Below are 16,167 nucleotides of genomic sequence, written 5' to 3' on the forward strand. Positions count from 1 at the left end.
TTTCCTCCCTCTCCCCAGGACGTGTCCACGTTTCACAGGAAGGAAATCCGGCGACGCTCTAGGACTCTGTCATTCTCGACGGCTCCAAACGCCTCGGACGGGAGATTGCCCCGCAAAAGGGCCATCGAGGGCAGGGGAGGGAGGGGGGGGTGTTGCCAAGACTCTATGGAAGACGCGCGGAGAGAACGGCCGCGACGTCTGAGCGTGGGACGCCGTCGCTCCCAGGATCCTTTCCGTTTCAAGATGGCGCCGGCTGCCTTTTTACGGTGAGGTCGGAGAAGGCGAAACCGGTTGGGCCAGAGCTGGGAGGAGAAAATTACGGAGCGAGGTAAGAGGAATTTGGGGTTTAAACGCGGAAGGAAAGAAAAAAAAAGAGGAGGCTTTTCATTTTTATAAATTGGGGCGGCATCGAGGTCGTTAAGTGAGAACTTTCCCACGGGTCTGACGTCATTACAGGGGCCTGAAAGGGGGTCCGGCTTGGGCAGAGGGGGCCTTCTCTGCCTTAAGAACAAAGATTTAATGTCCCCTTTGCATTTCCTGCTACTGTAGTCCTCAACGTACGACCACAAATCCAGCCCAACGTGTCTGAGTGAGAAACTTGTTAAGGGAGCTTTGCCCCGTTTTACGACCTTTCATGCCAGTTGTTAAGTGAATCCCTGCAGTTGTTAAGTTACTAACACGGTTGTTAAGTGAATCTGGCTTCCCCATTGCTTGTTGGAAGGTTGCAAAAGGGGGTCATATGATCCCAGGACGCTGTGACCTTCATCAATATGAACCAGTTTCCAAGTGTCTTGAATTTCCATCACGTATTTCAGTATTTGAAACAATTTTAAAATGATCTTGTGTGCTTACCGGAAATGCATATTCGCGTATCAGACCAAAAATATTTGATAAATTCCAGACTGGGTATACAGTTTAGTGCGTCTGCTCCAGATAAGAAAAATGGAGTAGTTATTTATGTGAAGAAGAATTTAACAGCTAATCTAATTGAAGCTGATAAACAAGGAAGATATATTATAATTGAACTTTTAATAGAAGGCAAGAAAATACTTTTAGTTGGACTATATGCACCTACTCAACAACAAGGAGAATTTTATAAACTTGTACTTAACAAAATAATTCAATGGGATTATAAATCGTGCATTTTGATGGGAGATTGGAATGGAGTGCTGGACACACAGAAAGATAAAAAAAGGTCTTTTTAAAAGTACTCCAAATCATGCCAGATTGCCTAAATCTTTTTTTGAGATGAAAGATGATTTGGAACTGAGAGACGTTTGGAGAGAACGAAATTTGGAAGAAAAAGATTTTACCTTTTTTTCTGATAGACATCAATCTTTTTCTAGGATTGATTTTGTATTAACTACTAATGATATTTTTTCCTAGGGTTACGAAGATTAAGATATGTCCAAGAATTTTATCAGATCATAGTCCAGTATGGTTGGAATTGGATAAGAAGAGGGAAGATAGGAGGTCTTGGAGATTAAATGAAAATTTGTTTAGATATCAAGAAAATGTGGATGAATGTAAAAAACAGATGAAAATTTTTTTTTAATATAAATATGCATAAGGGTACCCCTATTGAAATGGTTTGGGATGCAAGTAAAGCCTATATGAGAGGAGTGTTAATATATTTGAATAATAAATATAGACGTAGATTGGAATATAAGCGTAAAGAGTTAGAGGAGGAAATTAAGAGGAAAGAGAAGGCTCTAATTTTGAACCCATCTGATAAGAGGGTGAAAGAAGCAATTACTTTGTTAAGAGGTCAGTTTAATATGTTGATGGCAGATCAAGTGGCAACTAACCTACGGTATGTTAAACACAATACTTTTTGCAATGCTAATAAGCCAGGTAGGTGGTCAGCTTATTTGTTAAGGAAAAAACAAAGGTCATGTAACATAGATAAGATAGAATATAAGGGAAAAGAGGTGTTTCAGCAAAATTATATTGAAAAGGCTTTTGTTGAATTTTATTCTAAGTTATATGCTAGGGATATAACTCAAGGTTTAGATATAGATAGATATTTACAAGAAGTGAATATCCCTGTACTTACACAAGAGCAAAGGGAAGGGATGAATCAATTGATAAATGCTGAAGAAATTATTTTAGCAATTAAACAATTAAAAGTGGGTAAAGCACCAGGAACAGATGGTTTGACTGCCATTTATTATAAAAATTTACAGTTAGAAATGGTGGAACCTTTAAAAGAATTATTTAGAACAATTCAATCTGGAGGAGAAGTGCCTCCATTGTGGAAAACAGCTTTTATATCGTTGATTCCAAAGGAAGATCAAGATCTTACCCAAACCAAAAATTACAGACCAATATTGCTTTTAAATACTGATTATAAGATATTTGCTAAAATTTTAGCAAATAGATTAATGAAGGTTATGCAGCAAATGATTCATAGTGACCAAACAGGGTTTATAAGTGGTAGACAAATGAAAAATAATGTGAGACATATTGTAGATTTATTGGAATTTTTGGAGAGAAATAACCAGGTCTCTGCAGCGCTGATCTTTTTGGATACTGAAAAGGCCTTTGATCAATTGAATTGGCAATTTTTATTTAAAGTATTAGAGAAGATGGAGTTTGGGGATAAGTTTTTACAACCTATTAGAGCAATATATCAGAAGCAAACAGTGCAAATAATAATTAATGGTAGTCTGACAGAAGCATGTAATATTGAAAAGGGTACAAGACAGGGGTGTCCGTTGTCACCTTTGTTGTTTGTTTTAACACTGGAAATATTGATTAAGATACGTGACTCAAATAAAATTAAGGGAATTAAAATAAAAGATCAAGATTACAGATTGAGAGCATTTGCGGATGACTTGGTTATTACATTAAACCAACCGACTCAGTCGGTTGTACAGTTGCAAGAAAAAGTATGTGAACCCTTTGGGATTATGTGGAGTTTTGCATGAAGTGGCCATAAAATGCGCTCTAAACGTCATGTAAGTCACAACAATAGAAAAACACAGTTTGCTTAAAATAATACTACACAAACATTAGCTGTTGTCATGTTTTAATTGAACATAACATGTAAACATTCACAGTGCAGGGTGGAAAAAGTATGTGAACCCCTAGACTTCTCCAAGAGCTAATTGGAGCCAGGAGTGAGCCAACCTTGACTCCAATCAGTGTGATGATATTGGATGTGTTGCTGACAGCTGTCCTGCGCTTTAAAAACACACACCTGTTTTGGGTTTACTGGTCTCAAGAAGCACTGTCTGATGTGAACCATGCCTCGCAGAAAAGAGCTCTCAGAAGACCTACGATCAAGAATTGTTGACTTGCATAAAGCTGGAAACGGTTACAAAAGTATCTCCAAAAGCCTTGATGTTCATGTGTCCACAGTAAGACAGACTGTCTACAAATGGAGAAAGTTTAGCACTACTGCTACTCTCCCTAGGCGTGGTCGTCCTGTAAAAATGACTGCAAGAGCACAGCGCATAATGCTTAATGAGGTAAAGAAGAATCCTAGAGTGTCAGCTAAAGACCTACAGAAATCTCTGGCACATGCTAACATTTTTGTTGACATATCTACAATAAGGAAAACATTAAACAAGAATAAAGTACATGGGAGGACACCACGGAGGAAGCCATTGCTGTCCAAAAAAAATATTGCACCACATTTGAAGTTTGCAAAAGAGCACCTGGATGTTCCACAGCACTACTGGCAAAATACAGTTGCAAGAAAAAGTATGTGAACCCTTTGGGATTACGTGTTTTGCATGAATTGGCCATAAAATGTGCTCTAAACGTCATGTAAGTCACAATAGAAAAACACAGTCTGCTTAAAATAATACTACACAAACATTAGCTGTTGTCATGTTTTAATTGAACATAAGATGGAAACATTCACAGTGCAGGATGGAAAAAGTATGTGAACCTTTGGACTTAATAACTGGTTGACCCTCCTTTGGCAGCAATAACCTCAACCAAACGTTTCCTGTAGTTGCAGATCAGACCTGCACAACGATCTGGAGTAATTTTGGACCACTCCTCTTCACAAAACTGTTTCAGTGTAGCAATATTCTTGGGATGTCTGGTGTGAATCGCTCTCTTAAGGTCACGCCACAGCATTTCAATCGGGTTGAGGTCAGGACTCTGACTGGGCCACTCCAGAAGGCGTATTCTGTTCTGTTGAAGCCATTGTTTTGTTGAATTACTTGTATGCTTTGGGATTTGAAATAGTTAAAAAGACTAAATATTTGGGGGTATATCTTTCAGCTTCAAATGTGAAATTATATAAAAATAATTATGAATTGTTATGGTTAAAAATACAAAAAGAGATAGTTGGAAAAAATACAGTTATCTTTATTGGGAAAAATTGCAGCAGTGAAAATGAATGTTTTACCAAAATTTTTATTTTTGTTTCAAATGTTACCTATACTGAAAAAAGATTCAAATTTGGAAGAATGGCAGAAAGGTAATAAATTTGTTTGGGCAGGGAAAAGACCAAGAGTAAAATTTAAGATAATGCAAGATGTACATGAAAGAGGTGGTCTTAAAATGCCCAATTTTAAACTATATTTATGAGGCTGCTGCTTTATCATCAATTAGTGATTGGTTTAATCTAACACAAGGGAGATTATTGAATATTGAAGGATGTGATTTATTATTTGGCTGGCATGCATATTTATTGTATGATAAGAAGGTGGATAATGTTTTTAAGATACATATATTAAGGTATGCCCTGTTGCGAGTCTGGAAAAAATATCGATATAAGCTAAATTATACCAATTTGGGCAATACCTAAACATGCAATAGAAAATATAAGTGTGGGATTTAAACACGATGTGACTACATATAAAGAAATTCTTAGAAGGGAAAGGAATGTATGGCAATTAAAGCCGTTTAATATTTTAAAAGAAGAAAGAATAGTGCGGACTTGGTTCCAGTATGGGCAGTTACAAGCTAGATGGAAGGCAGAGCAGAAAGTTGGTATTTCGACAACCGATGAAAATTTGGTTAAACAAATAAGAGATCAAAGTAGAGCGCATTTAAGGAGGATATATAATGCACTGATAGAAATAGATTCAGAAACGGAACTTGTTAAAGATTGTATGATAAAATGGGTCCAGAATTTTCAGGAGCCCATAGCGATGGATGTCTGGGAAAAGATATGGGTCAGAAATGTAAAATTTACACAGGCACAAAATTTAAGAGAGAATTTTTATAAAATGTTTTATAGGCGGCATTTAGATCCTAAAAAATTAGCATGTATGTATCTGAATTACCAGCCTAAATGTTGGAGGTGTGGTTGTGATGATGCAACGTATTATCATATATGGTGGACTTGTAAAAAAGTTAAAGCTTTTTGGATTAAAATTTGGTGGAATATGCAGAAGATATTTAAGAAAAAGATAAGGTTTTCTCCACAGTCATTTCTGTTGGGTATTATTACAGATTGTACTGTGATAGATACTAAATTGATGTTGAATTTAACTACGGCAGCAAGACTTTTGGTAGCGCAATATTGGAAGAAGGAGGAACTGCCTACTATAGAAGAGTGGACTTTGAAAGTTTCAAACCTGGCGGAAATGGCAAAGATTTCAGCATATTTGAAAGAACAATCGCAACAGAGATATATTTTGGAATGGAGAAGACGGATCGATTATATTCAGAATAAATATGGGACTAAAAAAGTTTCATTTAGCATATGAATAGGTATTAGTATTATATGATGTATTATTAGTTAGTTAATATTGTTTAGTTATTTAGTTATGTTTAAGAGGAGTTAAAGTGTGATAGAATTTAAAATGTTTTTTTTAGTTAGCATATTTTAGCTTAAGTTGGTAAAAGTTAATACCCTGTATTCAGCTCTGGGAAGTCCGAGGGGGGGGGGGGAGGGAGGGAAAGTGGGGGGGGAGGGGGAGGAAAGGAGTTTATGTTTCTAAAATGTATTTTAAAACTTTTCAATAAAAAAAAAAAGAATTTCCATCACATGACCGTGGCGATACTGCCATGGTTGTGAATGTGAAAAACCTGTCACGCGTCACTTTTTCCAATGCCTTTGTAACTTTGAACGGTCACCCAAATGAACGGCTGTAAGTCGTGGACGACCTGTATAAGGAAGACCTGAAAGTTTGCATTAAGTCAGCATGAAGCAGCCCTGTTGAATTTCTGCCTGTCAGAATAATAATAATAACATTCATCGGGGCACTGGGAACTATGCAACAAAACTTTGCAAAATACAAATGGCAGCTTCCTGTAATAACTCCAGCAAAGCTACAAAAAAAAAACTGCGCTGCTCGGAACATCTTACATTTTAAGGAGGTACCTGGTTGAGACCTAGGACGCTGGCAGCAACCCGTGTCAACCATTAGTGCCAGTCAATTTGAGTGTTCGGTTGACTGAGTTTCATGTTTTATGAATAAAAGTTTTAAATAATAATAATAATCTGGCATCCCCATTGACTTTGATGGTCATAAGGTCGCAAAAAGTAACACTAATAAAAAAGTTGGAAGGGAACCTGGAGGTCATCTAGTCTAGGCAGGAAATCCTATACCATTACAGACAAACGGCCGTCCAGTCTCTTCTTAAAAACCTCCAGCGTTAATAACAGAATAACAGATTTGGAAGGTACCTTGGAGGTCATCTAGTCCAACCCCCTGCTCAGGCAGGAAACCCTATACCATTTCAGACAAATGGTCATCCAATCTCTTCTTAAAAACCTCCATTGTTGGAGCATGCACCACTTCTGGTTAATTTTGGGATTGATTGGAGGGGCAGGGAAGGGCAGGGGCTGTTCCTCCCTCTGCGGCCTTTCCGATGTGTTAGGCCTCCCTCCCTCCCCATCTTTAGTTTTAACTTGTATTTCAATGTGGTTTTATACATTATTCATATATTGATGGGGGTCCTCTCTGAGCTTAAGTGTTTTTCTTGCAGACGTTTCATGACCAAACTAGGGAATGTAACCGGGTGTACAAGGGAGTGGGGCTTGCTCACAATTAGAATATAAATTAGAACTAGAATATAAATTGAGAGCAAACCCCATTTACATTAGCACTGATGATGTTACCTAGTTGGGTCATGAAACGTCTGCAAGAAAAACAAGCTCAGAGAACACTCAGGACTCCTCATGTCAACCCTCAGCTACAAATATTCCCCTTTATTGGGAGTGGCTTTTCCTGTGTACTTGTATGTAAATACAGAGCAAACTCCCTTTCAGCACTGATGATGTTACCTAGTTTGGTAATGAAACAGCAAGAAAGCGACCCAGCTCAGAGAGCGTCAAAAGCTCTACAGTCCTCCTCCTCCTCCTCCTCCTCCTCCTCCTCCTCCTCCTCCTCCTCCTCCTCCTCCTCCTCCTCTTGGCAAACCCCCTTCCCTTCTGGCACTGATGATGCTACCTAGTTGGGTAATGAAATGTCTGCAAGAAAACCAAGCGTAGAGAGCATGAAGGACCCCATATTCCTCCTCCTCCTCCTCCTCATCTCACAAACCCCTTCCCTTCTGGCACTGATGATGCTACCTAGTTGGGTAATGAAATGTCTGCAAGAAAACCAAGCTTAGAGAGCATGAAGGACCCCATAGTCTTCCTCCTCCTCCTCCTCCTCCTCCTCCTCCTCTCACAAACCCCCTTCCCTTCTGGCACTGATGATGTTACCTAGTTGGGTAATGAAATGTCTGCAAGAAAGCCACCAAGCTCAGAGAGCATGAAGGACCCCATATTCTTCCTCCTCCTCCTCATCTCACAAACCCCCTTCCCTTCTGGCACTGATGATGCTACCTAGTTGGGTAATGAAATGTCTGCAAGAAAACCAAGCTTAGAGAGCATGAAGGACCCCATAGTCTTCCTCCTCCTCCTCCTCCTCCTCCTCTCACAAACCCCCTTCCCTTCTGGCACTGATGATGTTACCTAGTTGGGTAACGAAATGTCTGCAAGAAAGCCACCAAGCTCAGAGAGCACCAAGGCCCCCCTCATTTCAAGCCTGAGCTACGGATATTCTCCTGTACTGATATTTTTATAGTTTCATTTTGACGTAAGCCAATCGCTGGAAGCTTCTCGGGGATGGCATTCTGGTGAAATGAGCAGCCAAGAAGTGTAATAAATAACTCCCATTGCTCCAAGCCAGGACCTCAAGTTGGTTCTTCTCCCTTTTTTTTTTTTGGAATTTTCATCCCTTACAACTTGATGATACATTTTCAATGAGTTGGTGGCTTTTGCAATCTTAAGATTTGCTAAGGTTCATTTTTACCCACTGCCTAATGTCAGGATGGAGGTTTAAGTGCCAGAGCTAGTTAACTGTTCAAAATGTGTATAGCATTTTCACTGTTCTGCAGCGGAAGGGGATATTGTTGGCCTATAGAAGATTGCTTTGCAAAAAAAAAGGGAACAATTGTTTGCGCTAGCTCACAGTGACATTCTCTCCCCGGTTCACAATCTAATCTGTTCACAAAGTTCTATGAAGAGGTCCTGGTTTCTTATAGCAGTTTTTGTTGTTCTTGTTTAAGACGAAGAGGATTTTCTAAGTATTATAGATAAAACAACGCTATAAAGAATGGCTCAGCCCCGAACTTCTAAAACTGGCTTTGGGATAGAAGCACAGCACAAAACCATAGTTCGGGGTGCCATGGAAAAGGAACTTTGCAAGCTGCTCAAGGCCATAAAAAAAATCCAGTTCCCTTTAAAACCCCATAAAATGTTTAGCTACCGATAAAGAAATCAAAGTTTAAATCTGTAATGTCAACTATTTGCTTGTGGGTCATATTCTTTGGATGTTTTTCATTGTTTTAGCTGTTTTTATGGTTTTAGAATTGCAAGCTGCCCAGAGATGGGCAGCTATAGAAACTGAATAAATTTATAATTTGTCTCTCACTGAGCCTGAAGCAGCTCGTGTGCTTGTTACTTCTCCCTCCCATTTTATTTATAATTATTTGCTTTCTTCTGCTTCAAAAAAAGGTCATCTGTTACTTCAAACACAAATGCTCATGTTACTTTCATGGGTCAGTTCTTCTAAGTGGCTTGTTAATTGCCACAGGGCTACGCTTCATATAAATTTGAGAGCTAGTTGGGTCTAGTGCTTAAAGCAACTGCTAGAAAATGGGAGATGGTGAGTTCTAGTCCTGTAGGCATGAAACTGGCTGGAAGCCCTTTACGCAATCACTAGGAGCCTGTAAGGTCTAGTCCAGGGGTAGGCAACCTTGGCTCTTTTATGACTCATGGACTTCAACTCCCAGAATTCCTGAGCCAGCATGGGGGGGACTATGGGCCCTTCACGACTTGTGGACTTCAACTCCCAGAATTCCTGAGCCAGCTTGGGGGGGACTATGGCCCCTTCACGACTTGTGGACTTCAACTCCCAGAATTCCTGAGCCAGCATCGGGGGGACTATGGCCCCTTTATGATCGGTGGACTCCCATAATTCCTGAGCAGTATGGGGAACAATGGCCCTTTGATGACTTGTGGACTTCAACTCCCAGAATTCCTGAGCAGTATGGGGAACAATGGCCCCTTTATGATCGGTGGACTTCAACTCCCAGAATTCCTGAGCAGTATGGGGAACAATGGCCCTTTGATGACTTGTGGACTTCAATTCCCAGAATTCCTGAGCCAGCACGGCTCAGCATGGAAACCTCTCCCTTTCCCCTCAGCATGGCTGGCTCAGGAATTCTGGGAGTTGAAGTCCACAAGTCATAAAAGAGCCAAGGTTTACCTACCCCTGTTCTAGTCCCACCTTAAGCATGAAAGTTGGCTGGGTGACTTTTGGCCAATTACCAGGAGACGGTAGAATTCTACTCCTGTCTTAACCATGAATGCCAGTTGGATGGCGTTGAGACAGCATGAATGCTAGCTGGGTAACCTCAGGCCAGTCACTCTCTGTTAGACCAGGGCTTTTCAACCAGTGGTACGGGTACCACCTGTGGTACATTGGCACCTGGCACTTGTGGTACGTGACCATCCTAGGAAAGTGGTAGCGGGGGAGGGGAATGAGCTGAACCGGTGGCAGCACCGCCCAAGCCTGAGCGAGAGACGGCTGGAGCTGCAGGGCTGTCGGGGCTGAGCGGAAGCGCCAGGATCAGCACCAGGATCCGGCTGGAGCTCGGCACTGATCCTGGCGCTTCTGCTGAGCCCAGAAGAAGCGCCGATCAGCTGGAATGTTGCAGCATCTCCAGGGTCTTGTGATTTACATTCAGACGCTTGGCAACTGATTCATGTTTATGACGGTCACAATGTCCCAGGGTCATGTGAAGTAGCCAAAACCTGCTGCAACCACCCAGCAGATGCGGGGGGAGAATAAAAACCAAACACCCACCCCACCCTACCCCCGCTGCCAATCCTCAAGAGAAATGCTCCCAACCATGAAAACCTCGGACAGGAGGAAGAGCGCCGCCGGGCGGGCAGGCAGGCAGGCGTCTTGCTCGGCTGTGGCTCGGGGGGCGCTTTTTTCAGGGCCATTGTAACTTTGAGCAGTCACTAAGCGAACTGTTGTAAGTCGAGGACTACCTGTGCTTCATCACTTTTTTCTTTTTTTGGGGGGGGGGGTCATCAAGTTTTTGACCCCTTGCTAGGCGACTGGTGGTCGTCGGATGTTGCCCTATCCTAAAAGGGGCACAGTGGGTGAAAAGGTTGAAAAGCCCTGGCTTAGACCAACCTGTCTCTCGGGAGTGACAGTTGAGGGGGAAAATAGAAAAAAAAATGTTTTGGATATGTTTGCCGCCTTGACCTCTTTGGTAAAGATGAATAAAATCTGTTTCTCGTTTGTTCTGCCTGGCTCGGTTGAAGGGACGGTAGTATCTTGGGTTTCCGAGAAACGCATCTGCATTCCGTGAACGGTTCTGTTTTTCCTCGCAGGAAGCCACGGTCCTGAAGGAGGAGGACAGCTGCCCCACCCAGTCGAAGCCATGACCGCCGTAGTGGCCAAACGGGAAGGCCCCCAGTTCATCAGCGAAGCAGCCGTCCGGGGCAACGCAGCCATCCTGGATTATTGCAGGACCTCCGTCTCGGCTCTGTCGGGAGCCACGGCCGGCATTCTCGGCCTCAATGGCCTCTGCGGCTTCATCTTTTACTTCCTGGCCTCCGTTTTGCTCTCGCTGCTTTTGGTGTTAAAAGCCGGGCGGCGATGGAGCAAGTACTTTAAATCCCGACGGCCACTCTTTACCGGCGGGCTGATCGGAGGCTTATTCACATATATTCTTTTCTGGACTTTCCTCTACGGCATGGTGCACGTTTACTAGAAGGAGGAGGAAGAAGAAGATGAAGCTATAGCCAGGACACCTCTGAGGAGCATGGCCCCAGACAGATCCTTCCTCTCTGATGCCCTAACGCTGAGGATCCTGGTTCGCTGCTTGCCCTCTTCGCACGCTCCCTAACTTATGTCGGAACGCAAGCCTGTAGAATCCTGCTAATTAAACAGAATGTGAAACACCCTTTCCCCCCCCCAAAAAAAAACCTTTAAAAGTGACATGTAAAAAAACACCTGTCCTCCAATCCAGAGGATGTGGCCTGGAGCTACTACTTACTACCAAGTAAACATTTGCAATGAGTTCAGTGGGAGTTTTATTGAGGGGAGGGAGGGAGGGGGGGGAACCATTTGTAGCTGTCTCCATGTTCACAACCCAGCCAGTGTGGCGGAAGGCAATTGATGCTGGATCTTAACGTTCAATGTCCATCAGTTCAAGACCCGTGGAGACCCAGATTTCTCATCGCCGCCCAACGTAGTACAGGGCTCTGCAAACTTGGCACCTATAAGACTTGTGGACTTCCAGCTCCCAGAATTCCTGAGCCAGCCATGGCTGAGGAATTCTGGGAGTTGGAAGTCCACACATCTTAAAAAGTTGCTAAGTTTGGAGACCCCTGGGCTAGTAGTGCATGTAGGACTGCAGCCTACATGCACTGGATTCAAGAAAAAGAATCGGAAAGATAATTTATTACTCTCTATTATCCTTTTAACTCTCATGCCACGATAGCTCTAAAGTTATAATAATAATATCTGTAATACCATCAAACATCCACATCCACATAGAAAATGCCAAATCCAGTCTGAACATCTGGCTGGCTGTGCGATGATCAATAATAATAATAAAGTTGGAAGGGACCTTGGAGGTCATCTAGCCCAACCCCCTGCTCAGGTAGGAAACCTTATACCATTTCAGACAAATGGCTGTCCAGTCTCTTCTTAAAAACCTCCAGTGTTGGAGCACCCACAACTTCTAGAGGCAAGGAGTTCCACTGGTTAATTGTTCTCACTGCCAGGAAGTTTCTCCTTAGTTCCAGGTTGCTTCTCTCCTTGATGAGTTTCCATCCGTTGCTTAAATGTGCTTTACCTCTACATGTATATTGATGGTTATATACATAAATAGGGAACAATCCTCACCGTCACACTGATAATGTTCCTTGGTTGGGTCACGAAATGTCTGCAAGAAAACCGCCAAACTCGGAGAGCGCCAAGGACCCCTACAATTCAACCCTCAGCTACCAATACTCTCACTCGTGTGTGTTCTTCTGTGTGTTATTTTTTACAATCGTCTTACATTTTTTTTCCCCTTAGTAGAAGAACTCAGGTTGGGTTAAATGTTCTTACTTTGTCTAATCATGCATCCCTCTTCCTCTGTTTACAATTTTTTTTATCCTTTAACTAAAAAAACACCTTTAACTGCTTCGCAGAAGTTCTCTGGCTATAGTTACATCACAGTCCCGGTTTCATGTGCCACAGTTTTAGTTTTCATTCGTTCTTTTTTCTTTTTTTTTGAGATTTGGGGAGGAAATCCTCCTATATTTCTGTGTATTTAGTATTCTCTGCATAGGGATTTCTGGACGAAGATATTAAGGCAGTGAAAATTCATTGAATTTCACTCTCAGACCTGGTGACACGCAAGAAAAAAATCTCTAGCCTAAAGCAATTTTTTTCTGGGCACCTAAAACGAGGCTTCTTTTGGTATCTGCTTTTTTTTCCCTGAGAAATATTAAAAAGACCCAAACAAAACGTACGTTTTTTAATTGGGTGGGAAAGGTACTACCAGTCTCCAGATTTTTTTTACCTTAAAGGAGGAACAGATGAATCTCTAGTTTGAGTTAATCAATGGCTGCTAGTAACAACAGTGCCATGAAACAGGCTTATTTGTCCAGATCAACAACAGACCGAGATGTTGTGTTCTCTGTCTAGGCTTCATGGAGGATCCTGGCTGGATGTGATGAGAAACAGGCTGTTAAATTGTTTTTTGGGGTTTTTTTTGACAGTTCCCTTTTTAGGGAACGTCGAAGTTGCACAGAAACGATTGCAAATGTTTCACATACTTTTATTCTTTACATTTATAATCCAACTTTCATAAAGACACAGCAAATAACTTTTTCATGCGCGCATAGTTTTGCAAGGTCCATTTGGAGACACAGAGCGTCAATGATCTTGGGAAAAAAATATCAAAAGTTCTTCCTTTTCCGACTGCGTCAATTGCTTCTTCACTGCTATTTTCATGAAATAAAATTTGGGGAAATATGTGCGTTTTTTTTGTCGCAGTCTCCCCTTTGCATTCATTGCTTCTGTGTCTTAGCAAAGAAACTGTAAACTTTGGTCTATGTTAGGGGTGACCAATCTCGGCAACTTTTAAGACCTGTGGACTTCAACTCCCAGAATTCCCCCAGGCGGGGGAATTCTGGGAGTTGAAGTCCACAAGTCTTAAAAGTTGCCAAGATTGGACATCCCCGCACTACTGCTTTGGTTTGAGATTGATAATCATTCTCCAGATCTTAGAAAACTGTTTTATTCTGGCGCACAATTCATCTTGCTAATTATGCCTAATTATAGGAATCCTTTTTAAAAAAATTTTTTTTTTAAAAAAAAAGCTTACAAAAACGTAAGCTTGGTCCTGAGTTTTAGCTTTACGACCGAAATTATGACTGTGAATATGGCCTCTCCAGCGAAACGTATGATCCAGTTCTGAAGTTGTAATGCAACACACACACACACACACACACAAAGAGAGAGACAGAAAGACATGACTGAATTTTTAGCTGCTCGGCAACCAGGCCCCATTTACGTGATTTTCAGTATCCTGTGGTTACATAGCCCTGATTTACGCATTGAATAGAAAAGAATTGGAAGGGACCTTGGAGGTCTTCTAGTCCAGCCCCCTGCTCAAGCAAGAGGACCTATATGATCTCAGACAGGCAACCAAGGGGTTTTGAAGTGGTATTAACCCTTCACGTGATCTTGATTCTGTCCCTCTGTTGACGCAGCCTAGCACTGTGTTGGCTTTTTTGGCAGCTGCAGCACACTTGCTGGCTCCTATCTAAGGGATGGTCCACTAGGACTCCGAGATCCCTCTAACAGATGCTACTGTTGAGCAAGTAGAATAGAGCTACAAGGGATCCTGGAGGTCTTCTAGTCCAGCCCCCTGTTCTCAAGCAGGAGGACCTATGCCATATCATACAGGTGAATGTCTAGTCCCTTCTTAAAAATCTCCAGTGATGGAGCGCCCACGATTTCTTCTGGGGGTAATATGTTCCTCCTTCATTATTCTTATAAATAACTCAAGGCGCCAAACAATACTGCTTCCTCCTCCTATTTTCCTAACAACAACAATCCCGTGAGGATGTGAAGGAAAGACAGGAAAGGAAATGAGGGGGAAAAAAAGGCCCAAACTGCAAAAAGAAACAAAATTAAAACAATAGAAGTAGCTTCCAATTTTCTTTGCAGCAATTATAAACACAAAGGCAACATTATCTCTTACTCTATAGTTTTCTTTAAAAAAAAAACTCTTTTTACGATCTATTTCTTCTCATCGAAATCGTGTTTATTTTAAAAAAAACTTCATTTATTTTTTTAAAAAAACGTGCAGAAATTCCTGGTGAAGCAACAATCAGGAATATGGCTTGTGGTTGCACAGGTAACCTTCTAATTTAATTCCTGCAACTTGCCCACCCTGTGCACGGGTCATAAAGCGAGACCTGGGTTTGTATGTAAATTCATGCCATAGTCAGAAAAATATAAAATTCAGTCTGTCTCCTTCCCCTGAAGTAGAGATTCGAGACACACCAGTGACCAACCCACAATACTACCTATCTTCATTGTGGTCTATTTTTCATGAGTTGGCTGGATGCTGGAGAATTGTTTATGCACATTGCAGGGATTTATTCAGAATTCCTGCCTCATCCCACAGGCTGGAGAAATGTTTACGCAGCTTGCAAGAATTTTATTTCGAATTCCGGCATAATCCCACAGGCTTAACAATTTTGCAGGGAGAGATCCAAAACGGATAGCAGAATGATTAAAATCTTATTCATCATATAATTGCAGACGAGATGCCCAGAATGGGATTATTTTCAGAGTCGCTTTGAAGGGCAAAGATGAATGGCAAATAAATAATAATGATGATGATTATGGCAAAAGAAAGCAAATGTAGTACCAATAGCGACGGGCCCTTTGGGTGCAATCCCAAAACATCCAGAGCACCCCTTGAATGCCACTGCCATTGACAAATTCACCATCGGTCAATTGCAAAAGGCAGCTTTACTCAAAAGAGCTTAAATCCTGTAATGAAACTTTAACCCCATTCAAGCATCCACATCTGCCTATCCCGGGTCCTTGGGCGGACAAAAAGGCCCAATCCAGACTGAACATCTGGCTGACTCTGCAAAGAACCATAATAAGCAAATCCAAAACATCTGGAGCACCCCTTGAACTGACAAACTGGCCATCGGTCAATTGCAAAAGGCAGCTTGATTGGGAACAGCTGACATCCTGCAACAATATCTCTAAACACCCATCAAATATCCACATCTTCCTATCCCGGGTCCTTGGGAAGGACTCAATAGGTGGATGCCAAATCCATTCTGAACATCTGGCTGACTGCATGATGAACAATAATAATAATAATTCAGCGTGGACAACTGTCTTCTCCCATCCTCAGTTGCCCTTTTCACACAAACCTCACGGGCTAAGAACAGCTGTGTTAGGTTATCCAGATGCCACCCAAAGAGAGGCCCCTTTTATATCCACCACGCAACTGCAATCCTTAACGCAAGATTTTCTGGTGTTTGGTTTCGATTTTAAAGAGTTAAAATCCTGCAAGGCGTACAGATACCCTGGGCTCCGGATTCCAAAAAAATGAGGGTCGTAAGAAGCTGAGAGCTCATGCTTTCTTGCAGCTTCTGTGGTCCGTGGTTTCGCTTAGTGACTTCGTGAAGGAGGGTCTCCAGAGAAAAGCACGGTT

At 41.8% G+C, this 16,167-nt stretch overlaps 1 protein-coding gene across 1 annotated transcript; it reads left to right on the forward strand.

The window, feature by feature from the left end:
* Positions 1-173: 173 nt before the first annotated feature.
* EMC6 (ER membrane protein complex subunit 6) lies at positions 174-11,501 on the forward strand. The gene is made up of 2 exons (XM_081338561.1): positions 174-328; positions 10,811-11,501. Exon 2 carries the CDS (start codon positions 10,861-10,863, stop codon positions 11,191-11,193), a length of 333 nt encoding a protein of 110 aa, XP_081194687.1. The 5' UTR covers positions 174-328; positions 10,811-10,860; the 3' UTR covers positions 11,194-11,501.
* The last annotated feature ends 4,666 nt before the right edge of the window (positions 11,502-16,167 follow it).

Source organism: Vipera berus (assembly GCF_964194415.1).
Source record: "Vipera berus genome assembly, chromosome: 1".
In the NCBI taxonomy this organism is placed as follows: domain Eukaryota; kingdom Metazoa; phylum Chordata; class Lepidosauria; order Squamata; family Viperidae; genus Vipera; species Vipera berus.

What these genes read in the sequence shown, in the direction of transcription:
- EMC6 (XM_081338561.1), top strand. Translation starts at nt 10,861, where the DNA reads ATGACCGCCGTAGTGGCCAAACGGGAAGGCCCCCAGTTCATCAGCGAA.